The 27152-nt window shown below is 39.6% G+C and overlaps 1 protein-coding gene across 2 annotated transcripts; it reads right to left on the reverse strand.

Moving 5' to 3' along the window:
* Nucleotides 1–1292: 1292 nt before the first annotated feature.
* Nucleotides 1293–27030, reverse strand: LOC134500693 (solute carrier organic anion transporter family member 1C1-like). 2 transcript variants are annotated; one of them, XM_063308038.1, is made up of 14 exons: nucleotides 26902–27030; nucleotides 23706–23847; nucleotides 23462–23594; nucleotides 20701–20822; nucleotides 19595–19741; nucleotides 18094–18192; nucleotides 17317–17553; nucleotides 14633–14797; nucleotides 12661–12856; nucleotides 11424–11589; nucleotides 9672–9856; nucleotides 5015–5079; nucleotides 3686–3803; nucleotides 1293–1603 (listed from the first exon to the last, which is right to left on the reverse strand). In XM_063308038.1, exons 1-14 carry the CDS (start codon nucleotides 27028–27030, stop codon nucleotides 1378–1380), a joined length of 2130 nt encoding a protein of 709 aa, XP_063164108.1. In that variant the 3' UTR covers nucleotides 1293–1377. The 2 variants fall into 2 exon arrangements, with proteins under 2 accessions (XP_063164108.1, XP_063164109.1); XM_063308039.1 differs by lacking the exon at nucleotides 19595–19741.
* Between the last annotated feature and the right edge of the window lie 122 nt (nucleotides 27031–27152).

The following is a 27152-nucleotide window of genomic DNA, read 5'->3' on the forward strand; positions in this document are numbered from 1 at the left end:
GCATCAGGGTCTTTTCCAGTGAGTCCTCCCTTCGCATTAGGTGGCCAAATATTTGAGCTTCAGCTTCAGTATCAGTCCTTCCAATGAGCAGTCAGGGTTGATTTCCTGTAGAATTGACTGATTTGACCTCCTTGCAGTCCAAGGGACTCTTAAGAGTCTTCTCCAGCACCAGAGTTTGAAAGCATCAATTATTCGGCGCTCAGCTTTCCTTATGGTCCAACTCTCACAGTTATACATAACTACTGGCAAAAAGACATTACTACTGGGAAAAAGAATAGGTAGTCTCTACCATATTTCATCTTTTCAGAAAACCAAGAGGTATGGAGACATTTGAGATTCCTGCTCTGGCCTTAAAGTAGAAAAAAGGCATGGTTTTGTCCTTAGAATTTTAAGAAAGATTTCCTTCATGAGCTAGAGTGACTTCTTTTTTTTTTTTGGTATACAGAAAGTACAACAATAATAGGAATACTTATTATGATTCAATCAGCCTTCCCCAGTTGGGGTACCCCTGGATGGGTGGACCAAGTTGCAAAATTCCCCATCCAGCATGGTTATTCCTGAAAGAAAGCTGAGAGTTCATGTCCGTGCATCTGGAATGTACCCAGGTTAGGGAAGACTGAATTAAATTGTGGAAAACAATGGGAAACAAGATGGCATATAGACATAGAGGTATCAGTAGTTAGTAATGATGGTGAATAAATATCACCACCATTAGCAGAAGCAGGGTTCATCTCAGAACCAGTTGCTAGGATCTGGAGGAGGAACATGGTTTTGCATTCATGAGCTGCTTTCCTGTTGGCATCTGGTTGGCCATTGCAGGAACAGAAGGATAGAGGAGATTACCTTTAGTTTCACTCAGCAGGGCTCTTATGTTCTTACTTATTTCTGAACTGCACCACCTCTTGCAAATCAGCCATACCAAAGGCTCAAGAAATGGGGCTTTCTCATACTGCATTAGAAGAATGCCATTCTTTTATCCATCAACTTTCCTTGGAAGCAGGAAATGGGGGATCTTGCTTTGCATTTTTTCCAATCCATAAAGCCAAATGCAAACATGAATATTCAAGCCTTTAGAAAATTCAAGAAATAAGTTTGGCTTTTACCCCCTGACCAAATTTATTAAAAAGGAGACATCCACCCCTCCCCTCCCATATTCCAGCACATTAATATATAATGGATTGTGTTAGAACAGTGTTTTTCAAACTTGGCAACTTTAAGAGGTGTGGACTTCAACTCCCAGAATTCTCCAGCCAGCATTCCCAGCCAGGAATTCTGGGAGTTGAAGTCCGCACCTCTGAAAGTTGTCAACTTTGAAAAACACTGTGTTAGAAGTTCCAGCTTCAGACAAAATTCTCCTTGAATATTCAGCAAGTCTTCCTAAAGTTGTGTTTCTTTTTCTGGCCAGTAGGTGGTCTGAATCAAATGGTTGTTCTTGACAAAGTCACTTTTCCGTTTTTTCACTGAGGTAGATTCTCTCTCTCTGCTGCTTGCAGGGGTTTCATTTGGTGGGGAAATGGACCTCTTCTTTAGAATGATCAAGACTGCGACACTTAGGATGGTGGATACTGTGCCCAAAACAATCGTCAAACCAAGGTAGATGTATCTGCAATAGGTTGAGAGAAGCACTGAATTCATTACTTATATCTGTGAATTGTTGAACTATGTTACTGAAACTCATTGTTCATTTTTTGGAAAAGACACTCTTTTATGTGTCTGGATATGGAGAACCTAGCTTGTAAAGGAGGTGTAAGATCATGCAACACTACTGCAAATTAGTGGTTTTGAGTTGTCCATCAAGAAGGAAGGTAACTGCACAAGAAAATACATTTGATAGGACAGAAAATGAAGGTCTTTTTCCATTCCATTCTGGGCTTTGACTTGATGATACATGTACTTCTGAACATAAAGGATGAAGAGACCAATTATTGTATTTAGCCCAAAGGAAGACACCTCTCAATGATGATCTGATATTCCATGCAAGAAAAGATTAGGTAGAAAAAAACAACAGCCCTCGTTTGTCACTATTATTGTAGACTCAGTGAAGCTGACATGATCCACTCATTTAAAGGTAAATAATATGGAGTAGAAATGGTCTTCCTTTCAGGTAAAATCAGCCCAAGTGATAGTATGTTCAGAAGCAATTCCCTCTAAAGGGCTTTGGTCCATGCTTAAGAACCATCATGCTCCCTGTTCTCTGTCCCAGTTATAGCTGAGGCATCACTGATGAGGGAAAGAGAAAGTGCCTTCCCACTGACCACACCTTGACTGTGGAACTTCCTGCCTCAGGAAACCAAGCTGGTAGCTCATCATTGTCTTAGACTCTCCCTTTTAGGAAAGCATTCATTCTTCAGGCAGTGTAAACTTTACTTAAATATATTATCTGCCTGCTTTTATTAGATTATCTCTTTGTAATCTGATCTTTCTTTCTTCACATTATGCAAAATAGGAAGACCCACCTGTCTTGAGAAGTCCATAATGCTGAGAAAGGTGGAAAGAAAGAGAAGAAGAGGACAACCAGCAACAAGGTGGATGGATTCAATTGCAGCAGTGATATTTTGACCATTGAAAGACCTGAAGGGCCAAGTTGGGGACAAATCATTGTGGAGAAGATCTAAGAATTGGTACCGACTTCATGGCACATAATCAGTCAAAAAGAACTCTCTTCATAGGCTCACGTGACTAAACATGATGACACCAAAATAACAAAACGTGTGTTGTGACGTGAAGCAAGCTCAACTCTTTCAGACTTGCTTCGTGACGTCATACAAAACACTTAAGGAGCAGAGTTTGTGTCACAATATCATGATGATTTTTGCTTCCTCTCTGCTCCCCTCCCATTGATGTCTAAGGCTCTGTTATAGATTACGAGATATCTAAAGTAAGAAAATCTTGCTTAAAGACGCCATCCTTAGATTTCTCCCCAACTCCTCTCCTGTTTAGTCCTTATTGTGAAGATGGTCTTCCATTTGGTATCTGCCATACCTTGCTGTGTTTTGACCAGCCCTATCTCTGGAAGCTAAAGGGACAGGAGCAGAATAATTTGATTGCTTGCAGAGATACATTGTTTGCTACCAAAGCCTTAGGGCTAGCTACATACTCTGCTGCCTCTCCTGATCAATGGGGGTGGCACCCTAAAGCCAATGGGCCCCTGAGGAACCAGAGACTCTTCCTGTCCACTTTGAGTCAGAGCAGACCAGCTGCTGTGGTCTGCTGGCATTCAAAGCCATGAGATACATTTGTTTGTTTGTTTGTTTGTTTGAATTATAAGGCACCCTCAATCCATAGTTTATGATTCTATCTGGCATAGAAATATAAAACAAGTATAAAAGCCTACTATCATACATACACAGATAGCCATGCCTGGAAACGATAATCACTCCCTTTCCTAACAGGCCGGGCTCAAATATCATCCTGCCCAATGCCTGGGAGAAGAGCCAGGTCTTCCTGTCTCTAAGAAAGAAAACAGTGTTGAGGCCAATTGTGTATCTGGGAAGAGCTCATTCCAAAAAGCAGGTACAGCAACAGGAAAGGCATGTCTCCTAGGTCCCATAAGATGACACTGCCTCGAGGAAGGAACCTGGAGCATGCTCACCCTGTGCAGTGGGATGGGCAGAAATAGCCAGAGATGGGCAGTCCTACGAATGATATTCTACTGGGAGTTATGGAGAAGAAATTATTAAATTACCTAAAGGCATTAGAATCATACAGTCTACAAGCTCCTTGACCTCCACATCTTTTGCTTCCCCATCTGAGGCAAGTTGTATCTAGAGATACTCCAAAGTATACTGGAGCAGGGATTCCTGCTGCATTACAAAAGAAAGGAGAAAGAAAGAAAGAAAGAAAGAAAGAAAGAAAGAAAGAAAGAAAGAAAGAAAGAAAGAAAGAAAGAGAATTACTATATTTATATTTCAAATGTTGTTATGTGTGCATTCTTCAAATAAATTGTTTATTGGCATATTCTTTACCAAATGCTTCCAACTAGACAAGTAAAACATTAGATGGAGAAGACCAAATTGTCTGCATTTTGATGAGTTTTTCTTCCCATATCATAGGTGGGCAACTGCTGGTCCTGCCTCCTTTTAGTTGCTTTTGGACCTATTTATGCCCATGACTGTTGAAAATGAATCTTGCAGTGACTTGCCATTTTGTGGTAAGAAATAAATGAAAACTGGAGTGTACACCTTAAAATCAAGATATCAGTGTTAAAAAAAAACCCCAAGGAACTCCTGTCTAGAACATGGGTTGGATAACCCTGACCAGAACTATTCCCCTCCTCCCCCATATATAATGGCCCTTAGTCCCACCGTTTCTCTGGTCTTTCTTCTCCTGAAGTCGCTCCAAATTGTTCCACCAACATTTGTTAGCAGGTTTATTTATTTATTAAATTTATGTCTCCGCCCATCTCCCCCAATGGGGGACTCTAGGCGGTTTACAATAAAATTGTAAACCAATAGAGGGTAGTTTTTCTAATTAATTTTTATCTCCCAGAAAATGAAAGGAAGTTTGTGTTACGACTCTCATTGGCTTAATACACCTACCCCCACCAGTTCCTCAGAAATATTTCCAAATGGTCAAAATGACCCATCTACAGCATCATTATCAATGTTTGCTAGAATACCTCAGATTTTCAGTGGCACAATTGGACAGGCCCCTAAAACTGTAATACAAGGTTCAGGGTCCATTTCCCATCTCCACTAGAGAGTATTATTCTCCCAAGTACATCTCTGGATCCATATCTTATGACCAACTATATTTTAAATTAAGAATATTGATGAGATCTAGAAGAAAATAGGGGACTTAAAAAGCTAAGCAGGGTTGGATGTGTTTAATACCTAGATGGGAAGCAATCAGGAAATCTCAGGACTGTAGGCTAGACTGGGAGGTTGAAAAAATATCCTAGCAGAAGACAATGTTAGACCACTTTCATGTTGTTGTTGAGAAGGTTAGATGGATATGGCTAGGAAGACATCCAGGACTCCTGCTCACTTGCAAAGAGACTTTACCTTTTACTTACCAAGGACTCTTATAGTTAAAGTATAGATGCCCAGGGCAAAAGATTTCAGCTGTGGATTAATACATCTGAAACATATAAAATAGAAGAATCTTAATTCATGAAGGAATAGAGCCTAATATCTATTACAGATAGATGCAAAATTTAGCCCCCCCCCCCCCGGTCAAATTCTATGTTTCGATGAATTCCTAGGTGAACCTAAGCTGATCCAGTCTCTGTGTGGAACAAAGATAACACAACATATTTCTGCAAATGTGAATGCATGTTTACTATTTATATGCAGTTGTTCACAGATTCAAAATAAGAAAGCAGTGACTCAGGGGCAGAAGGAGTCACACCCTTCCAGTTGATTCAGTGTGTGTGTGTATTGTTCTTATTTTTGCTATACACTAAAGTTGATACTAAGGCCACTGAAAGGTGATTGACTCATTAGGCCTACAATTAGCCAGGTGAAGACAGTTCCACAACTGATCAAATAGGCTGACCCTTCTAACTTGTCAGGTAGTGTTTGTTTTTTTCTCCATTCAAAAACCTTGAGCATATCAAGGTAGTTTTTTGAGCATTCGAATATAAAGACACTTTGCTGGTATAAAACAGAATGGCTATAAAAGAATCTCTGAACACTTCCAGCTAACAATTTCATTTGTAAGAAAGAAGAAATGGAAGCTATGTGGAATTGTTGAAGACCTGAAAACAAAGAAAAATTTCTGCTGGAGGTGCCCTAAAAGAAGTCTGATCTGCAAAACTGTGGAGCATAAAGAAGATGACTGTCATGGTCTGTGGGAATGACCTTGGGAGACAGGAGGGAGAGCCACAGACTGGATAACCAGCGTGTAAAAGATATCTCAGCCCATAGAAAGAAAGAGGGCATGGGAAGCGTTTCAGAAGGGACCCTCCTTAGTTTTCCTGAGAGTAAAAGGAAAGGAGGGGAGACATGCATTCAATCTTACAAGATCCTGTTAATGTAAGCTTACAATTAAGATACAGTTAGTACTCAAAGTTGTGCTTCTTGTCTGGACTACCTCAAAGGGCTAACAATGACCTTGATGGAGGTATGCAGGATCCAAAAGGGGATGAAGCATTTTTTAAAGTCCACAATGAGATAATATTCAGAGGCAGTTCAGTCTGACACCTCCCTAATTCACATGAGTATAAGAAGGGGGAAGAGGTCCAGCACAATCAGATCTCCAATAATCTTCTATTATTATAGCCAATCTCAATAAAAGTAGTTTTAGCCTTCCTGTGGAGTTGATTTCCTGGTCTGGTCTACCTAGTGGGGCTGACAAAAACAGAACCCACAGATTACTGCAAACAACCTGTGGAAAATTTTAGCTGACCCTAGAATAGTTCTCTGCAGGCTGCTTAAACAACCATGGTCTGCGTGGAAGAGTTGCCAGAAGGAATCTGTTCCTCTGACCTCATCCCCAAAGTCATCATCTAAAGTACGCAAAAGGAAATCTTGAAAGCCTGAAAAAGGCTAGAACAAAATGCTTTGGACTGATGAAACAAAAATGTAAAGTGTTTAGCCACAACTGCACAAGAGACACTTGAAGAAAAAAGGAGAAGCATTTGAAGAAAAGAAACACCTTGCCAAATATTACACAAAGAAGTAGCTCTATTATATGTTGGAGTTGAATGGCAGCCAGCGGCACAGGAAACTTTGTACTGATAGAAGAAAGAATGGATTCAATTAAACATCAACATATCATAAAAACTAAGGTCCCACAGTCCGTGAAGAAACTGAAACTGAAAAGAGTATGGTATTACAGCAAGAGAACAGTCAGTCTGAAACTGTAGAGAGCTGCAGAGGTGACTTTGCAGAAACTATGCAGAGATGGCTTCAACAGCAAGTACATAAACATGCTTTAAGACCAGCACTTCCATTAGACTTTTTGCAAGCCTGCAACCCGTATAACACTGCAGGGGAATTGTTTTTGCTTCCCTAAAGAAGTTACTCAACTGAAGGATTGCTATCCAAATCCAGAAGTTTAAAAGATATGCCATTGTAATGCCATCCAATTTATTATATATGTATATTTATTGATATTATTCTGATTTTATCATATTTTATACTGTTTTATTGTGAACCGCCCAGGGTCCCCTGAGTGGGGGAGATGGGCGGTAATAAAAATATGACAAACAAACAAATAAATAAATAAATAAATTATAGGATCTCCAACTAGGGGGAATGACTTGTATAACTGATTCAGTGAGGGTGAAGCAACAGGCCAAAACCAAAAACCAGAAAGCTAGTGAAATACGTTGCCCTGAAGAAATAAATCCTTACACAATTTGTCCAGGTGAAATGGCTAATTTCAACAAAGGACAATGTTTGTGTTTGCATTTTGAACTGAGAGTTATAGCCTAGATTTATCCGTACAAGGGTTTGTGTAAGATTAACAGATGCATGGATTCTTAGCTATATGAGATTTGTATATATGCCATACTGTGTGTGTTACCTGACAGAGATCATTTCATCCACTTGAAAAGTCACAGTTGCTGACTTTTATTAGAATATGACTGCCATCTCTAGGATGCTCAAAAAATTGCTCTTGAGATTAAACTTCAATAGTATGTTTTTTTTAATTACATCTAATTCCCAGAAATATTTTTAGAACAAGCTGTGATCAGGTGGTATTTTAGTCTTTTTAATCCCTTCACTTCATTTCCAGTGCTTAATTTAATTCAGAAGAGTTCAATTCCTGAAGAAGTCCTTCAGCACATTTATTATTATTATTTCATAGCACACATTTAATATTGAATTATTATTAATAAAATCAGCAGTGATAGTTTTGGACATTGTTCTGCTTTAAAGATAAGAATAAAAATACATACAGACACATAATAGAACCTGGCTAAATAAATGTATAGAAGTTTGGTCTAGTGGTTAAGGCACCAGGCTAGAAACCAGAAGACTGAGAGTTCTAGTCCTGCCTTGGGCACGAAAGCCAGCTGGGTGACCCTGGGCACTGTCTCTCAGCCCAACTCACCTCATAGGGTTGTTGTTATGGGGAAAATAGGAGAAGGAAGGAGTATTAGGTATGTTCACCACCTTGAGTTATTCATAAAAATAATAAAGGCGGGATAAAAAATAATAAATACATAAATATAAATAAATATACATACAACACAGAGAAAACTTGGATCTCATTCAACTCAGTTGACTCAAATGCCATGATTTTCTATGGCCTCGGTTTGCACTTTATCCTATAAGTACAGTGACCATACAACCTTTATTATAAAGGACAGTCCTTTATTTCAGAAAGCTGTCCTTTAGATTTATTTATTTTTTCAAAAACTCACTTTTGTCCTTTATTTTGGTCATTTTTTACTGTACAAATGGTACCACTTAATGCACAGTCTTTCACATTCATGTGAAAAATATGGAAACTGAGTTGTCTTTTTAAAATAAATTTACCTGTATGGTTTGATTTTAGATACTGTTATTAGAATATGCATTTTTGTAAAGTTTTTCTTGGCTTTGCTCTTGAATTTTCCTTTGTAAAGCAAAGCTATAAACATAAACAATTATTTTTTTTTATCCTTATGAACTTCTTCCAGATTTGCCCTTTATTTTTTCCAAGAAAATATGGTCACCATATCTATAAGACACCAAAACCTGGATTACATATATATGACATTGGATACTTCACTCTTTCATTTCCATGCAATGAGAAGTGGGCAAAGTTTTGAAGGCTGCAATTACGTGTAAATAGATGGTATGGATACTACTCTTGAGGTTAGCCAAAAGACTGAGAAGCACTTGGGAACCAGCAAGATACCTACAAAATCTAACTTTCCCCAAGCTGAGGATGGCATTTTTCAAAGTCAGGCATAGCATCTTACCATCTGCCTTGCTGCAAAGCAGATACTCAAAAACTCCATTAACTGCCCTTGTGGTGACGAGTAGATTGAATCCATTTTGTATGTATTATTACACTGTAAATTCTACAGGGATATTTGGTCTGCTTACATTTGGCCCCTAATATGTAAATTCCCAGGAAGGGCAGTCAATTTTTTTGTGAACTTTCTTCTAGAAGACTTGAAACCCTTCCTTGCTTGTGTAGTAGCCAAATTCTGTCATCTTGCCATGATGAAAATAAGGCATAACTGGTCTCAGGAATAACCACTTCTGTTTTATTCATCACTTTGGGTTTATTGCACGTGAGCTATCTTGGTGACATGTATTTTTACTTCATAGATTGTAATAGTTTAGATTTAGACTTGCAGTTAACATACCATTACAGAAGTGTATGTTACATTTTTATTATAGAGACACCTTATTATGCTAGTATTTTATCTCATCCATTTGACTTTACTATTGTGCTGTATATTTTCAAATCTTGCTGGTCATTGACCAAATGCACATTATTTCAATTTTGATGATATGGACCCCCAATAGGAAGAAAGTGATGCTGAGTGGAGAGGTCCCAGGGAATGTGCCAAAGCACACTGGTTTGGAAGAAGATAAAGAAATACTTGGTTCAAAAGATAAAGGCATAAACCATGAAAAGTAAACTACCATTCCAACTTCATAAAGTGACAATGTCCTTGGCGTTCCAGACAAAGGTTCATGATATATCAGAATAGCCAACAAATCTTCCATGTGCTTAAATATGTTAGTAAATTAGTATCTCCAGCAGTTAAAAATATTCATTACCTGAGAAGCAAAATATACCCTGGAGTGCCTCCAACGGACAAGGTATAGGAAGTAATTACGGATATCACCAGAAAATAGAGAAACATTTTGGAGCATTCCTTTCCTGTTGGGCAAGGACCCAAGAGAGCTGAAGAATGCCTTGATGAAAACTCTGGAAAGTCCACACAGCTACAGTTATAAAATATCTGAAATGAAACAGAAATACATATGGGCTCATGCCCAGTGGTTAAAGTTGGAGCAAGCCAAAAGACAAAGAATCAAATCAGAATAAGTCTCAGAAGTAACATTTGCCATGTGGTGCATATCCTGGTCAATTTGCCATTTCTCCAAATGCCATGTGAAATGTTTAGATATACTGTAATAACCATGAACATTTGAAGAGGTGTTGATCCTTTGCTTTGAAGCAATCTTTTCTGGCTATGTTCTTGAAAATATTCCAAGAGGACATAGTTAAACAAGGACATAGTTAGTTGGCTTTAAAGATGGTAGGAGTGCTTCTGGGAATGGGAAGAGCCTAAAAACTATGTAATCATTTCATCCAGGAACAAGAAAGAGGACAGGAGCACTAATCCTACCCATACTTTTCTGAAAGGTCTTCTAATCTTCCCCAGCAGATTTGCAGGAGACACACGTTATTACAACAAGGAAGAGGAATCCATAGAAACATCTCCACATTTGTCAGTTCACTGATGCCAACAGAGGCCTATCACACTAGTAGGATTCTGGTCATACGTTTCTAGATTCCAATCACTGACTTGCAACTGGGAAAGATGTTCAGACCATCACCCTCTATAGCAGCAAAGGCTAGGTTTAATAAAGGTCACTCTCACAGCATCTCCCAAAAGATGGCCAGGCAATAGCAACATCCCTTTTACCTGTTGTTTAAAGTTTGTTTGCTGTTTTGTTTTCTAAACTATGGCAAAAATAAAAACAAGTGGCATTCAAAAGCAAACTACAGAATGAGCTTCGGTTGTATGCCATCTTCATTCCATGATGGTGGGCAGCTAAAATCTTATCTAATACCTTCTAAGCATTGCCAGACTTGCTATCCTAATTAAAAAAAAAAAACTTGAGGTGAGTCACAGGAAGTAGATAGCATGTCAGGACTGGTCCTGTAGTTGTTTTCCCTCTCCTCCTTTTCAGGGTTCTTAGACCCAAAGTTTGTCCTATCCCAATAGATGCTGACACCAAGACCAAAACTGGGTAGACTTTACCACTTTTATATGAACCTGACCTGAGAGGGGTTAAGGAATCCATTCATGCCAAAGTGGAAAATCCTTCCCTCAATAGAGGTGGAGGCCTCAGACACAATTTGTCCCCCATTTTTCATGCTGCTCTTTCATTAGTCCCCAGGAAGATTAAGACTTCACCAGTTTCCCGGGAAGGCCACTCTTAATGATCCACTTGGGGATGAACAAGGGATTTAGGAGTAAGACATCCCAAAGACAATCCACACCTCCATGGCACAATTAACAGCCATTCAGGTGTAGAGACAATGCAGCCACCCTGGAAGACATATATGGGGTCCCCTTACCAACCTTTCCAGACTGAAGAAGCTGCTTGGACAAGCAGCGAAACATTTCAACCAAAAAGAATGAAATCCAGTTGCCATGACTCAACCTACAGACAATTCCACCTGGATGACTGAGAATCTTCATCGACATACAGCCTGACCTGAGAGTTGTGTGACTGATTCTAGTCTATTAAAAGGAAGAGCCAAACAGGGGGAAAAAAAAGAAAGAAGGCACTGACCATATTTTTCCCACTTCCGTTGGATGTTTTACAGCCAGCAAGACAAGCTGAGATGTACGTGATCCCATTTTCTCCACATATAGGGTCCCACTCGTATTTTGAGCAGGCGCATCCTGCATTGCACTCTGAAAACAGAGTTTGTTCATAGGGGGAGACTGGCTTCTTGCTAGTGGAGAAAAGAGAGGATACTGCAAGATCACTGTGGGCTATTTTTCAGCATTGGCCCAACCGCAGACCACAGTTGGAGCACAATATCATTGGACGGCATCCCATTGTAGCTCTATATTAATGTTGGTTTAGGCATAGCAGTTTTCCATCTGCAAAATCTGTCCTCCATTTTTCTTGGACTTTAAGAGGGTAGGGTTAAAGACTTAAAGGCCACCAAAAGCAAGCAAGGAAGTAAGCGAGATCTTGCACTAAATAAAATTAGAAAAGAGTTAAGAAGATATTTCCGTTCTGTTACCTTTGGCTTCTACTGCAGATTAAACTGTTGGATTTCTCTACTGACTTATATAAGCAGCTCTCATTTCTTTAGCTTACTGTAAAACATAGTATTTCAGTATGAATCATTGTAGGAGGACAGCCATGTTAGTCTAGGGCAGCAACAAATCAGGAGGAGTCTGGTGGCACCTTTTCCAACTCCCAAAGTTCATTAAAAGACAAAGCTTCCACGAGCTGCAGCTCACTTCATCAAATGCACAGACTGGTTAGGCCGACGTAGGATCCCGATATTGAAAAGTACCTCTTTTAATAAAATCTGTTGGTTAAAAAACATGCAACCAGACTCCTTCTTTTCAGTATGATCCCTCTGTCCATGAACAGGATTCCATCAAGACAAGAAGCTCTTTTATGCTCCTTCTAGTCAGTCCAGAAGGTTCTTTTCTGAGAATCCATAATGATCCAACTCACCATGAAGGGCAGTAGTCAAGCAATTCTTGCTACTGTCTTGATCCCTTTGGAAGACCAAAGTCAAAGAGCATTCTGCACACACACACCTTTCTCTTATATGAGGAGTCAGTAGTGAGGAAACTGTAGTTTTCCAGATATGCTGGTTTACAACTCATAGCACCAAGTACCCAATTATTATAGAAGATGATCACCCAATTCACATTCACACAGAAAGAAGTTCAGAAATCTAATCCAAACTTTGAGAGGCACAGGGGAAGACAATCATGTAATTTGGTACGGTAACTACTGTAGTGCAAACCATCTCCTAGCACTGTCCAGTGGAACTTACCCTTCATAGGAGATGGTCAAACCTGCTACATCTGCATTCTTGCAACCAGTTGTGAAAAGGGTGAGGAGCAACAGGTAGCCAAGGAAGGATGAGATTAAGGAAAGCTTGGCTGCCCCCAACACATTCAGCGTGAACTTCTTCATGATCAAGCCACCTGAGAAGATCCCAAGAGCTACAGCAGGAATGTTGATGAGACCTACAGTTCCCCCCCCAAAGAAGCAAATGAATACAGTTATAAACTTATTTTTAGGAACCACAGGAATTTGGCGAAGAAGAGTTGCTCAACCTTTTTTGTCCCCATCCTTCAGAATTTTTTATGTATTGTGCCCTCTAAATTAAATCCTGATATCTACTGGGTTAGGACAGACAAAGGCTGCAATGGGCATGATTCTGATGACATATAGGGTTCTATCTTTCAGCTTCTCTGGGGGTGGGTGGAAATTTTGAGGTGGCTGGGTTTTTTTTTTCCTCTGTAAAATAGGTGCACTAAGTCTGAAAACACCCATTTTAGTTCGTTGTGAGCAAAAAGCAAATAATCACACCATTATACTCTGCCTGTTTGCCACTAGATTTTGGCAGTGCAGTCCTGGGGACTTTTGGGCATGCAGAAAAGTTTGGGGGGAATCTCTATGTGGCCCATAGGCTGCAAGTCAATCTGTCCTATATTACATGATCATTTTAAACCTAGCATATGATATTATCTGGACCTGTTTTAACGACTTGTATTATTATGCTGTAAGTTAACAACAATACATTTTTTGCATATTCTTTACAAACTCTATTCCTTCTGTTTTCACACTCCCAAAGTGTTTCATACATAGCTGAAGGCTTAGCCCTAAGAAAAGCCCTTAAAATACAATGGAAGGCACTGTGTTAGGGGCAAGAAGAATTGTTTCTGAATGCCTTTACTTCTCTTGAAATACCATTCTCAAAATATGCTACAGTTTAGAAGGTGGCAGTCCAAGAAATACCATTTCCTATCTTCAAGGAACAAACACAATAGCTGGGTCATAAACAACAAAATTTATTTATTTATATTTATTTATCAAATTTGTCACCGCCCATCTCCTCCCACCAGAGGGACTCTGAGCGGTTTACAATAAAATAATCCATAAAACACTAAACATACAATATAATTTAATATATTGTAAAATATCTCTAAGTTGCAACCAAACAGAATTAACTTCTCTTAATCCTCTGTGAAGAAGTAAGTATCTTCTTTCATCAGATATTTGGCCTTAATATGGCAAAGATCAATGTCATCCAACCTTGGCAACCACCAGAGGTATGGACCTTGACTTCCTAGAACTCCCCTGTCAGGGAATAGAAGTCTACAATTCTGGAAGTTGTTAAGGATGGGAAACCTGACATAGGTGATTTTAAGGGCTCCATTCATGAAGAACTGCCTTCATGAACCACTAGGAATTAGAGGTGGGCAAGATCTCCAAAGTTCTTTCTGATTAATGCTAACTTTCCCTGAATTCTCCTGTGCCTACAATTAGCCGCAAGAAGCAGTGATGTGTTCTCAGTTACTCAGCTACAAAAATAAGCAGGGCCCAGTAGCTGTGCCAGATGAAAACAGACTGAAAAGGAAGATAGAGCTGTGTTAAGTTTATGTATCTGTATTCCAGCTGAGCAACCATTTTTTCAGTCAAAGGGCTGTTTTTACCGTTTGAGAGGTATAGCACGCCAAGGGACACATACATGCAGCCAGGATAAATGCTAAATTTGATTTGATACATAGATGAAGTTAAAATTACATTAATTAAAACAGATTAATATGATTTGTATTGAGTATCCAAGTAATGATTTCCCCCTTCTGGCATGTATCATCATCATAATCATCATCAATCTGCAAATTTAATAGGGGTTTTGGGAGCCTTGGATTATGGACCTTTTCTGTATTCTATTTATCAAACCCAAAACAAAGTAGTATCTGCTTCATTCCCAGGCACAAAAACCTCAAACATACCTATGACAAAATTGGTCTTTGAAGATGATTGTCCAAACTGCTGTTCAATATATTTTGGCTTATATGTCACCATGCCAATGAGAGAATTGAGTTGGATGATGCTGGAGCAAAGATATAAGAAGTAAACTGGATTTCCAAGGAGGCTTTTCAGGGAAGGTAGGAACTCTACAAAAGAAAATGGATACTTTTGTTAGAAAGAAGTGAGGAATGAACATGGATGGAAACTTGTTCCAAAATAGGTTGACCTAGTAAAAACTGTTAATAGACAATTGGAAGGAGACATAGCCAAACTCAGATCTTTTCCACACTTCTCATGTTCTCACTTCTCCAACCCCGAGAAACACTTTTAAACCAACCTTCAACTGTCCACAGTGCAGCTAATCTTGTAATCTTCTCCACATGAACTAAGCAGAACTTTCTCCAGATGGTTGATGGGGAAGCAAAACCAGCATTCATCCAATGCACTACTCTTTCCATAGGTTTACTGGTTTGATGACTTGTAAAAATCCTCAAGGTACTAAAATGGGGGAAAGGCCGTCATGGCATCATCTCTCTGCTCACAATTTAAATGAACTATGAATGGAGACAGGGTAGCATCTTGGTCAGGTGGCATTGTGGCTGAACCTTTGCTGGGAGGAAGGAAAGCCCAGGAGAGGGCAATTCCCTGTTGCTCCAGAGTTTCAGCTAGAAAGTCAGTTCCATGCTGTTTCTAATTGCCATGCAGCACAGCTGAAAATAAATGGACACAATGCCAAATGGGGATACTGTCATAGGATCACAATTATGGTGCTATGCAAAACTGCATGTAGAAGTGCCTTAGACAAGTTGCTGAAGTCTGTGGAACCATAGTCAATTTCAGTTGGTCTATTCTAGATATGTGAACTTCAAAGAAATAAGATACTATAGAAAGAGTTATCGACAGTTTTGAACTTTGGTGTTGGAGAAGACTCCTGAGAATACCATGGATGGCCAAGGAAACACATGAATGGATCATCAAACAAATCAACCCAGAGTTCTCACTCAAGGCACAAATGACCAGGCTCAGATTATCATACCATGGACATATCTTCCAAAGGCCTAGCTTCTTGTGGAGTTCATAACGCTGGGAAAGATGGAAGAAAAGACAAGAGGATGACTAGCAGCAAGGTAAACAGAATGAATTACAGCAGTGATGGATACACATTGGAAGACCTGAAGACCAGTTTGGGAACAGATCCTCTGGGAAAAAAATCTATCTATGTGGTCATTAAGAGTTGCCCCCTAACTTAAAAACTGTAATGGTCTGTGAGAATGTCCTCGAGAGGCAGCAGCAGGAGGCGGCGGTGGCGGCTAGACAGCAGTCTAGTAAGAGGCAGCTTAGCTTGCGGAAGGAATGGGGACATGGTAAAGGTCTCAAAAGGGACCTTCCCTAGTTTCTTGGACTATAAAGGCAATGGGGGAGAGATGTACTTTCAGACTTGCAAGATTCTGTTACTGTAACCTTACAAGAAAGGTAGCATTAGTATTCATGGTTGGTGCTTCTTGTCTGGACTACCTCAAAGGGCTGACAATGACACATAATCAATCAATCAATCGATCAATCAACCAAAATATCAACTCTAAATATGACTCAGAGGGCTATAATCCAGTGTCGGGAATTACTGGTTCAACCAGTAAATCAGAATAGGTCAGCTGTAGATGTTTTGTATTATAAATCCTAGGATTTCTGATCTCTGCCCTCTCTGGCTGGATCTTAATAAAAGTTATATTTGAAAACATTTTGAAGGTTACATACTTTGCATTAAATGAACCATCTCAGATGGAATGACATGGGTCTTGCCAACTTTCCTGGAGGTGACATTATCCTGTAAATAATATTACTTCACCAGACTGATTTTAACACTGTTAGTTGTGTACAGAGTTTGCAGTTCAGCCTCTATTTATTTACCAGGGCTCACATTTCTTCAAGCAGATTATCCAGCAGATTATATGGAAGGAATTATAGAGGCATTGTTCTGGATTTAGAGAGGGCCAGCAATCTTATATTTCCTTATATTTCAGATTTCTTGTGCTTATTCTTCTGGCCACCTTGAATGATTATTGCCATACAGTTAAATGGTTTTGTAACAGCTGTTTATGCCAGAGTGAAAATAGCTTTTATATCTTATTAACAATGAGGAGGGGGCAGTGATTACAATTATTATTTTGTATTGCTACAGTATTTGTGAGGTGTGTAAAATAAGTGATCGAAATTAATACTCTTAATATGTTGCCTTTTCTTCTTGTCATTTAGGAGGCTTTTGAGTTTTGCTGCAAACCTTACCTCCATCAAACTGCTCACACCCCTTGCAATGTCAGCTTAATTAAGCATATGGTCACTGCAATCCATGTAAAGATGAATCCATTCAGGACCCCATTGCCAATGTATTAATTGGGTTATACTCATTGTCTAAATTAGGCATAAGTCACCTGTTGCCCTCCAGATATTTTGGACTTCAAAACTTATTAGCTTTTGATCGAATGGTCAATAGCAAGCAGTTATGAGAACTACATTCCCAAACTTCTGAAGGGTACCAGATTATCTACACCAGCTCTCATGTCCAGGGAAGGCAGTACTTTGTGCCGAGACAAGCATCAAACTAGCATTGTAGACAATGACATCCAAAGCCCAACTACGGATCGGTTAATTAGCCGGCTTCCCTCACCTTTTGCCATCTTGAGAAATTTGACTTGGTTTTGGTAGGTGGCACAACATTCCTTGTTTTCTTCAGCAATGAACTTGGATTGCTCGGTAGAATCTTTTCGGGTCCCTGGCCTTGGAAGGTGCTTCGGTAAGAACCAGAAGGGGATTGAGGCAAGGATGCTAATCAACCCAGCAATTAAATAGCCAAGCCACCAAGCTCCTACCCAGTGTGGGTCTTTGTGAGTGATGTGTATGCTGCCTGAGGAGAGAGAGGAAGGTCTTTTCAAACAGTACACATTATTCAAATGCCAGCGTGATTTCTAATATTGAGCAGAGATGGATTAAGGTAGGCTGGGCAACCAACAGATCTTAAGTTGCTGTTCTTGTACCTGCTTAATCCCTTCCTAATCACACCCCTTAGTTCTGGCAATGTGGTTTGGTACCATAATTTTCCAGCAAATTACAGTTTCCATTTAACAGAGTTTCCCTCCTTTAATATAGAAGTCAGGCACCTCTGTGATTTGGGGGATTTTTCTCTGCTTTTTCCTGTTGGTCTCACCTATTTCGGCACCACAGCCACATCCACAATGTTGTCATTGCCTTTCTCAGGGGACACACTCACTGTGGTGTCACTGCCTTTCCCACTGCAACTTCAGAAGGCAAACACCAGCGTGGTTCTAAGGTGAGAAAAGTTTTATCCAGTCCTTGCTTCGTAGTTTGTGGTTTGATTTTTTTTGGGTCAGAAATAACTTGTGGCATTTTTGCTTCCAAATGCACAAAGAATGCCATTCATGCTCACCCATGTCGACGAAGCCAATGTCCACATACAGCTTGGCGCACAAGGATCCCAGAAGAAATCCAAAAATGGGGCCTATAATTGCAACTGTCTGAACACATCCTGTAAAGAAAATGGAAAGGCAGATTAGACCAAAAAGAATTCAGTTTGGTCAACATAAAGCCGAAGAAAAGAGTAATATACCGTAAATGTATAACAGAGAGAGGGAAAAACTTCAGTTTGGTCAAAGAGAGAGAAGAACTTCAGTTTGGTCAAAATAAAGCCAAGGAAAAGAGTAATATACCATACAGGTATAATAAATAAATAAAATATGTTTATATAAATATATAAAATAAATACAGAAAAGCACCCATACAACTACGAGTATAGTCAGTGATACATAACATAGAGTTGTAAGCGCCAGATCTATAAAATCAACAAAGCGAATCTGAATAACAACCTGAAACAGCCAGTGGTATAGAAATGATGTGAATACATACATAAATGTTGTGTTCAACTACTGTAGCAGTAGTCAATTCCTGCACTGGGCAGAGCGTTGAAAGAGATGGTCTGCTAGACCTCCCGCCCTTACATTCTGTACTTCTACGGTAACTGGGCTCTTTATCATAGCTGCCCAATTATTTATTCATACCCATATTGGGTCTGTTTTCCTAATGTGTAATACGCAATATGTAATAATCAATATGTTATCATCAACATCTATAAAAAGGAGAACAATAAAGCTAACTGTATAAATCTTTTGAAGAGGAATCACCTGGAGAACTAAAAAAGAGAATCACCTAGGGCAGGCTTCCTCAACCTTGGCAACTCTAAGCTGTGCGGACTTTAACTCCCAGAATTCCCCAGGGGAATTGCCAAGTTGAAGTCCGCACAGCTTAGAGTTGCCAAGGTTGAGGAACTCTGACCTAGGGAACTAAAACAGGAGAACTTTCTTTTTTTTTTTTTTAGAAAAGGCCAACCTCTTAATAAACTGTAGGCTTTTACAGATCAACAGGAACAACCAGGAACCAGCCCCTGCCGTCCAAATGGGCAAATCAAAACTTTGCCTGGACAAAGACCCAAACAGGAACCAGCTGCTTAGACTAACAAACCAGAACCCAGCACAAATAAAGAACCAATCAAGAAGCAGGACTCCAAAAATGACCAGTCAGAAGCTGGCACGAACAAAAGACCAATCAGGAACCAATACTACCAAAACGACTAATTAGGCTTGGCTACAAACGAAGAACCAATCAGAGACCAGCCCTCACCAGCCTGTACCAATTGGAAACCAGCTTGACTAAAAACCAATCAGAAGTCAGGAGCCCAGTCATCCCAACACTGTCCAACATGATCATCATAGAAAGCTGCACTTATAGTAGTTCCTTCCTCTGAGTTGCACTTCCATTGCGTCACCATTTCTGGCTGAAACTATGAAGCTATCCTTGCATAAATTAAACAATTGCTTTAGTTAGACAAGGAGAAGAAGAGAGAGAGAGACTTATCATTGTTTCTTAAACCATACCAATGTAAAAGGGTGCACTCTCTTCTGGGGTGTAGTCATCAATATATGCGATTCCCAAAGGCTGAATTGGTGTTTCTCCTATTCCCCGTAGTAGATTTCCCAGCAAAACGTAGATCCACATGGAAATACCAGCTTCTTTTTCACACCCTGGACGCACAGACCAAGAAGCTGAGAGCTGCTTTCTGATAATATTCACAGAAACAACACAACCCCTGTTGCTTATAATATATGTATGTCCAGCTAGGTGCCCTAGTGACTTCCTGGATGGGAGACCACTAAGAAATTCCAGAAATTACTTTAATATTAACTTCGATTACTTTGATTACTTTATCAGAAGGCTGATTTCACAAGTAGGTCATAACTGAACTGGCTTACACTAAAAAAGAAGTGGAAGTAGGAGGAAATGCTAAATTTATTTTCTGATGCACACATATCAAAAAAGAGAAAATCCACAATTCAACAGAAAGACCATGAATTGCAGGTAGCAATGAAATAACCTAGGTCACTGTTTCTCAACCTTGGCAACTTTAAGACATGTGGACTTCAACTCCCAGAATTCCTGGCTGGGGAATTCTGGGAATTGAAGTCCACATGTCTTAAAGTTGCCAGGTTTGAGAAACACTGATCTAGATACTATCCATAATGCAAGCTTAAGTATCTAATTAGAGGCCAAAATAATGCCAGAATGATGGTGGGTGCATCATGATGTCATCATGCAAATGTCTGAGCTATGATGTCACGTCAAATGGAACATTACTTGCCCTTCTCCTGCCCACCTGCAGCTGCCCATGTATGCAAGGCAAAATTAAAATCAAGATGATAAAGTAAGTTAATTCCATTCCCAGTGCTGTTACAAATCTAGATGGAATTCTCAGGGTCCACAGGAGCTGGGTTTAAATTGGTATTATAACTGCCTTCTTTACTTCTCCTCCAAAGAATGCTAGTATAAAGTCAGAGATTGTTTTAGGGATGCTAAATCTCCTGCCACATTCCAGGTGGAATGTTCAAGAGAATCAGAGCATCCAAGCCTAACCAAGTTTAATATTAGATTTTTTTGAAGCCCGCAGGAAGCATGTTGCTGACTTCGTTTTTAAATACTTACTTACCTGCCTGAATTTTTGTCTGAGATCTTTCCAAGCCTGAGACTTGTATTTGGTTTCGATCCTGCAGACATGGCGAGATGCTGATTGTTGAATTGGAGGAGGAAGAAAATACCTCATACCTATAGCTGTGTAAAAACCAAGAGTTTCCTTACAAGGATCCCACCTATGAAAATTGGAGGAAAAGTTATTTCTCTAATTTATGCCAAAGACCTATTTAGGGCCCAGTGCTCGAGATGCAACCCCAAGAAACAACTTTATAGAAGGACAGATGTTAGCATGGCTGGGGGTGGGTGGGCTTTTCCCTGCCACTCGGAACTGAACCTATATGATCAGCAAGAAGATGCTGGTCAAGTGGTTGCTGGTGGACATTTGCATAAGGCAGCCTTTCTCTACCTTTTGATCCTGGAGGAACCCTTGAAATATTTTTCAGGTCTCGGGGAACCCCTGAATCCATATTCAGGCTCAAATATAGGCCAGAAGTTACAAAATTATTCTATTCGTCTCATGTGTAGGCCTCTATATATGCATTAACAGTTTTCTTCAACTGAAAATAAAGAATGGAACTTTCCTCTTTAATGTGAAGTTGCCCAAATTTGAAATAATTTTTTAAATCAATTGTGATCTACCAGGGAACCCCTAGTGACCTCTCGCAGAATCCTAGGCTTCCACGGAACCCTGGTTGAGACACCCTGGCATAAGGCAACCAAAAGTTCATGGAGTTGGACAGAGTCTGCTAGGTCATTTTGTTCAGCTCCTTAAAGTGCAGTGCAGAAAATTCAGGGCCAAACATCCCATTGGCTAGATGGATTTCCAGTCTCTGCTCCAGCAATGGTAAGTGTATCAATCCCCTAGAAAATGAGTCCCATTGTCCACTTGCTCTTTACTATCAAAAGTTTGATGTTCCTTCAGTATCTATCTTCTTATGTTATTGATGTTATTGACTTGAGCTATTGATCTCTAGCCCTGCATGAGGGAGCTTTAAGTTGACCTTAGCTGCATCAGTGTAAAGTGGCATTTCCCCCTTATTCCAAATCCATCCAGTGGCACCTTCAAGGAATATGCAATCTCTCATCCATTACTATAGGAGGAAAGGGAGTAGAGTGACTTGAAATAGAAGCAAATAGATAAATACAGGATGGGGATCCTTAGCAGGAACAGCAAATTTCATGCTGTTATAGTTTTCTGCCAGCTCAGTCATGGTGAATACCATCCTCCTCAGCAGTGGAAAATGCTCTAAGACTTTAGTCTGATGCATACATATCTCAGTCTTGGTGAAAGCAGTGAGACTAACTTCTGAATGGACCTACATAAAAGTACTCTGAAAAGCAGGCCTGTGTGTGGCAGCTTGGATTTGCATTCAGGAGGCACCTGGTGACATAGAGATGCTGTGATTCTTCTTGTCAAGAAGACAGTGAGATTCCTAGGATCATAGAGTGGGAAGGAACCATTCTGACTATTCTCCTCAAAGGTTTGTGTCACCTCGAGACCTACTCTGGTGGTTCCAATAGTCAGAGTAAGTATGTGCAGAAGCTTCCAAGAACTTGCCTGAAAGCCATTCCTGGTTAGTGGAACTATTGCTGGAGATCTTAGACATGAAGGAAAGCAAAGCAGCACCATTCCTTTGCTGCACTTTTAGGAATGAAGGGCTGCATTGCTTCACAAATCAGCTTTGGATAAAATATTGTTGAAGTGAAACACCCAGAGAACAAATCTTATGAGAGCTGGTTCTCAGACTGTTGCAAGCAAACCCCCTAATACCAGACGAGTCCGTTTCCAGAATGGGAAAGAGGTAGAAACCATCATTCTCACCCATTTGATTTTTAGCCCTTTACAATGTGGCCAGGTGAAAGAAGTCTGACAGGTCTTCTTGGCCTACCTCTATAAAACAATCTCTATGGTATTTGAAAGATGCTACTACAGGTAGTCCTCTGGTTATTTGTTCAGCAACTGTTCAGAGTAATGACGGCACTGATGAGGAGGACTTACGATGGATCCTTGGAGTTCCAGAACTTGCAATGTCCCCACAGTCACATGATTGTGATCGAGGCGCTTGGTGCCTGGCTCACGATTATGATGTCACAGTGAGCTGCAATCATGTGATCGGGATTTCCGACGTACCCTGCAAGCTTCCCACAAAGTCAGTGGGGAAGCCAGCAGTAAGTCGGAAATCACAATCATATGAGGTCCTTGCTCAATGACTCGTGTGGTCCTCATTTAATGCCAACAACCAGGACTGCTGGAATTGTCATTGCTAAGTGCATGGTCACATGACATCATAGTTTACAACCACATTGCTTAGTGATGGAGTTCCCGGTCCCAATTGTCACCGTAACTGAGGACTACCCGTAGTCATCTTTTAAACATTTCCAATTCCCCCAGTCTCTCTTTGTAAGACTTTGTTTCTCGTTCCTTAATCACTTTATTGCCTTTCTTGGAATTTTGATGAGTTTTGCATTTCTCCCCCTTGTAAAGCATGCTGGCTAGGGAATTCTGGGAGCTGAAGTCCATACACCTTAAAGTTACCAAGGTTGAGAAACACTGTTGTAAAGCACAATGCTCCATACAGCACATCCTAGCTTATAATTACCAAGTGAATTTGATTCCTAAATATTGAAAAAGCATTTTGACCCACTTGTGAGAGATTCTTACTCTCTTATTAAAATGTCTTTCCTAGCAGGTTATTTTTAAAAATGCTACTGTAGAAAATTGGCATTGTAGTTTGTTGTTGAAATTTCAAATCTAAATGGTTAACCATTATACTTACTGTCCCATAAAGAACTGTGGCATGGCAATCAGAAATGTCCCCAGTGACATAATTATGCACCCAGCTCCAATTATTTTTGGTCTGTGAAGTTTGGCTCCAAAGTAGCTCACCAGAATTATTATTAAAAGGTTCCCTTTAAGAAACATAGAAAGCATGATTAAGATGGAGAAGACTGTCCATCAGGGTTAAAAACATTTTGTTAACTTATTTGGAAAATATGGAAAATGTTGTGCATATAACATACCAATTTCAAAACTCCCATCGATTAGGCCAACTAGAGAAGAAGGGATATCAAATCTTCTTTCTATCTGAGTGATAGTACTTTTCAAGTAGCTTCCTGACAGAGTTTTTGCAAAGTAAACAAAAGACAATGCACCGAGAAAAATCTGTTAAAAAAAAAAAAGGTGCTAAAGAATTTTGAATTCAACAGTTCAGAATAGGTGAGAAATTTGGTTCATCAGAATTCTCCTGCCAATATAGTGACTTTAGGTGTATCAGAATACGTAGGTCTAGAACACAGGTACAAACCCAATGCTGTACTTTTTGAAATTTGTGATGCGGTTGGCAATCCCCAAATACTGTACATACGAAAGTGCATGTATTAGAGAAACTTATGAACAAAACACCTTTTCCTATTGAATAATTGCTTGCTCACAGTCTGAGAACTGTGTACAGGTAGTCCTCGCTTAGCAATCACAATTGGGACCAGCAACTCCATTGCTAAGCTCTGTGATTGCTAAGCAGAAAATCATGTGACCATGTCAGGCTTACAACATCACTTCCCATTTGGTTGTTAAGCAATCATGTAGACGTGACCTGCAATTTTACTTCTGCATTCTCTATTAACCCTGCTTGTCGGAAGCTGGTTGTGAAACAAGTGAATGGTGATCACATGATCACGGGATGCTGTGACAGTCATAAATGCGAGGACTAGTCACAAAGCTGTTTGTTTTACACCACTGTCACTTTGAACAGTCGCTAAACAAGGCAGTCAGTAAGTGAGGACTACCTGTAGTAGAATATCAGAAAATGATTATCATTTTGAAAACTGAAAATCCAAAAATGGTCTTCTCACACCCAGGAATTTTTCTTTTAACTGAATTGTGAACAGCAGTTTTAACAAGAAGCAAACAATCAAAGCAAGCAATTATTTAAGTATTATCCTGTCATGAAGGTGGCAAATTTTCACTGCTTTCAATTCTGGAAATTAGATGAATTCATTTTAGGTAGAATCAACTGGATCTAGAAATCAGTGCTATGAAGATTTATGCATAAAACAGGAGTTCCTTGCCTTATCATTCTCTGGCTGCCATGGGCTATCTTGTTTGGTAAAAGCAAAACTGTCTAAAGTATGTTCAGGCTTTTAATAATTTAATTGAACAAATCAAGCTAGAGTTCTCACTTGTGGCACAAGTGACCAGACACAAATTAACATACTTCGGACATATTGTGTGAAAACAGAGCTCTTTGGCGAAGGCTATAATGATGGGAAAGGTGGAAAGAAAGAAAAGAAGAGGATGACCAACAACAAGGTGGATGAACTCAATGACGGTGATGATGGGTGCACTGTTGGAAGATCTGAAGACCAGATTAGGGACAGATTGTCATGGAGAAAATCTATCTATATGGTCATTAAGAGTTGACAATGACTTCATGGTAATCAATCAATCAATCAGTGATGAAATATGGGAAGTTGGAGAGAGAATTGACCAATAAAAGACAGAACATTCAGACATACCTCTTGGTTATCTTATAACTAAGTGGAAGAGCACCATTCTTCACCCATGAGAATTTAACTGAAAATCTCTTCTCTCAAAAAAAACCATTGCTTTCATCTATCTGAATGAACAATTGGTAGGAAAAAATGCTGAACAAGTTTCCTGCATGGCGATATTTGTCTGTTTCAACATCAGGACTGCCAAGTCTTCTAAAAAGAGTTCCACTACTAAATGTGGCTTGTGGACAGAGACCTCTGGGTCTGGGGGTAGAGCCAAGATTCCAATGGGTTTAGGGAGATCTGGGAGAGGAGATCATTTCTGGGTGGCCAATGCAATAGCCAATACAAAAAAAAAAGGAGAGCCACTTCAGCCAAAACTACATTTCTGTTAAGGGTTCCAGCTGTTAAAAGTGGTGAAGGAAAAAAAGAAGAGAAGAGAATTCTAGTTTTCTCCTTAATTCATTAGCCAGCTCCCTTCCAAAGGGGGAGAAAAAGTTTGTTCTCTAATATAATTATCTATTTCTGGAGGTAATAAGCCACTTTTTAAAATAGCACAGTGAAGGGTTTATTCACTGAGAGAATCAGATTATCTTGAAGAAAGCAGAGGGGGAATGATCAAATTGTCTCATAAGTCAAGTTGAATGAACATGCTTTTAATTCTTCAAAGAAGGCGTGTAGTTAAAGTCCCAGTCTGCCCAGCAATTTGAGAAGATTGAGACCCTTTTCTGCCAAAGACACTCTCAGCATTCAGGTAGCAAACCTTCCCGAGCTAGTGAAATTTGGAGTATTATGGTCTCAACAATGGTCTCAACAGGAGTCTATGGTATTACAGAGTATTCAGCCATTTGTTTATTTCAGTGTTTCTCAATCTTGACAACATTAAGAGGTCTGGACTTCAACTCCCAGAATTCCCCAGCCAGGCAAGATTCTGACTTGCAAGATTCTGTTAATGTAACTTTACAATAAGGTTAGAGCTAGTACTTCTGGGTGCGCTTCTTGGCTGGACTACCTCGTAAGGCTGACATTATGAGAAATGTATCCCTGGGCTTTTTCAATTTGGGAAATGTAGACAACTAGGGAAATTTCTGAATGGTAGAAAGATAAGCAAGAAAAACATAAGCAGCAATACTGTCTGTGTCCCCCCAAAGCAAAGGAAACTTAGAAACAATACCAAGAGAAAGTTAGAATAAATTCTCAAGCATTCTGAGAATACGATTAAAAAATTAAAAAAAATAAAATTAAAGAAGTCTTTTGAGAAATTGCAACACTGATTTTGGCATAGCTTTATCTAGAGTCCAAAATCTTTTTGAAAAATTATAATTTAGGTGATCTATCTTAGGTGAAAGATAGTTTCATAAACTATCTTTATGAAATTAAATATACATAAAATTTTGTTAGGTTCCGTGAAACCAGTAGAACGAAAGGATGTCACAAATGTTTGCAACCTTTTAGATGGAGTGAGGAAGTGTTAGTCCCACCAAATTCATTAGGGCTAAATTCTAAAGCAGTGTTTCTCAACCTTGGCAAGTTTAAGGCGGGTGGACTTCAACTCCCAGAATTCCCCAAGGCTGGCTCACCCATTTTAAACTTGCAAGGTTGAGAAACACTGTTCTAAAGTGACAGAGGGAACAAAGGCTGGATTGAAAAACAAGGAAAAAAATATATACAGGAAGTTCTCAGCCATTTTAAAAACCTACTTTCACAGTTCCAGGTTTAACTATACCTTCATTCCTCCACATAATGTTCCTTTTTCCTTTGAAGTGGAAGATTCTGACTTTGATGAAGATCTGTCAATGGACAGTACTGTGGTTTCTGAGAAGAGCTGAGTGTTCTCTTTGGATGAATTCTCCATCTTGGGTATTCCCTTTCAATCAGTCTGAAATACATTGCACCAAATTATTTGACAAACTGCCCTAAAGTTATGACAACCTTCTTAGTCAGTGTAGTTTGGTCCATTGAAAAAACACAATTCAT

The sequence above is a fragment of the Candoia aspera genome, chromosome 7, assembly GCF_035149785.1.
Source record: "Candoia aspera isolate rCanAsp1 chromosome 7, rCanAsp1.hap2, whole genome shotgun sequence".
Taxonomy (NCBI): Eukaryota; Metazoa; Chordata; class Lepidosauria; order Squamata; family Boidae; genus Candoia; species Candoia aspera.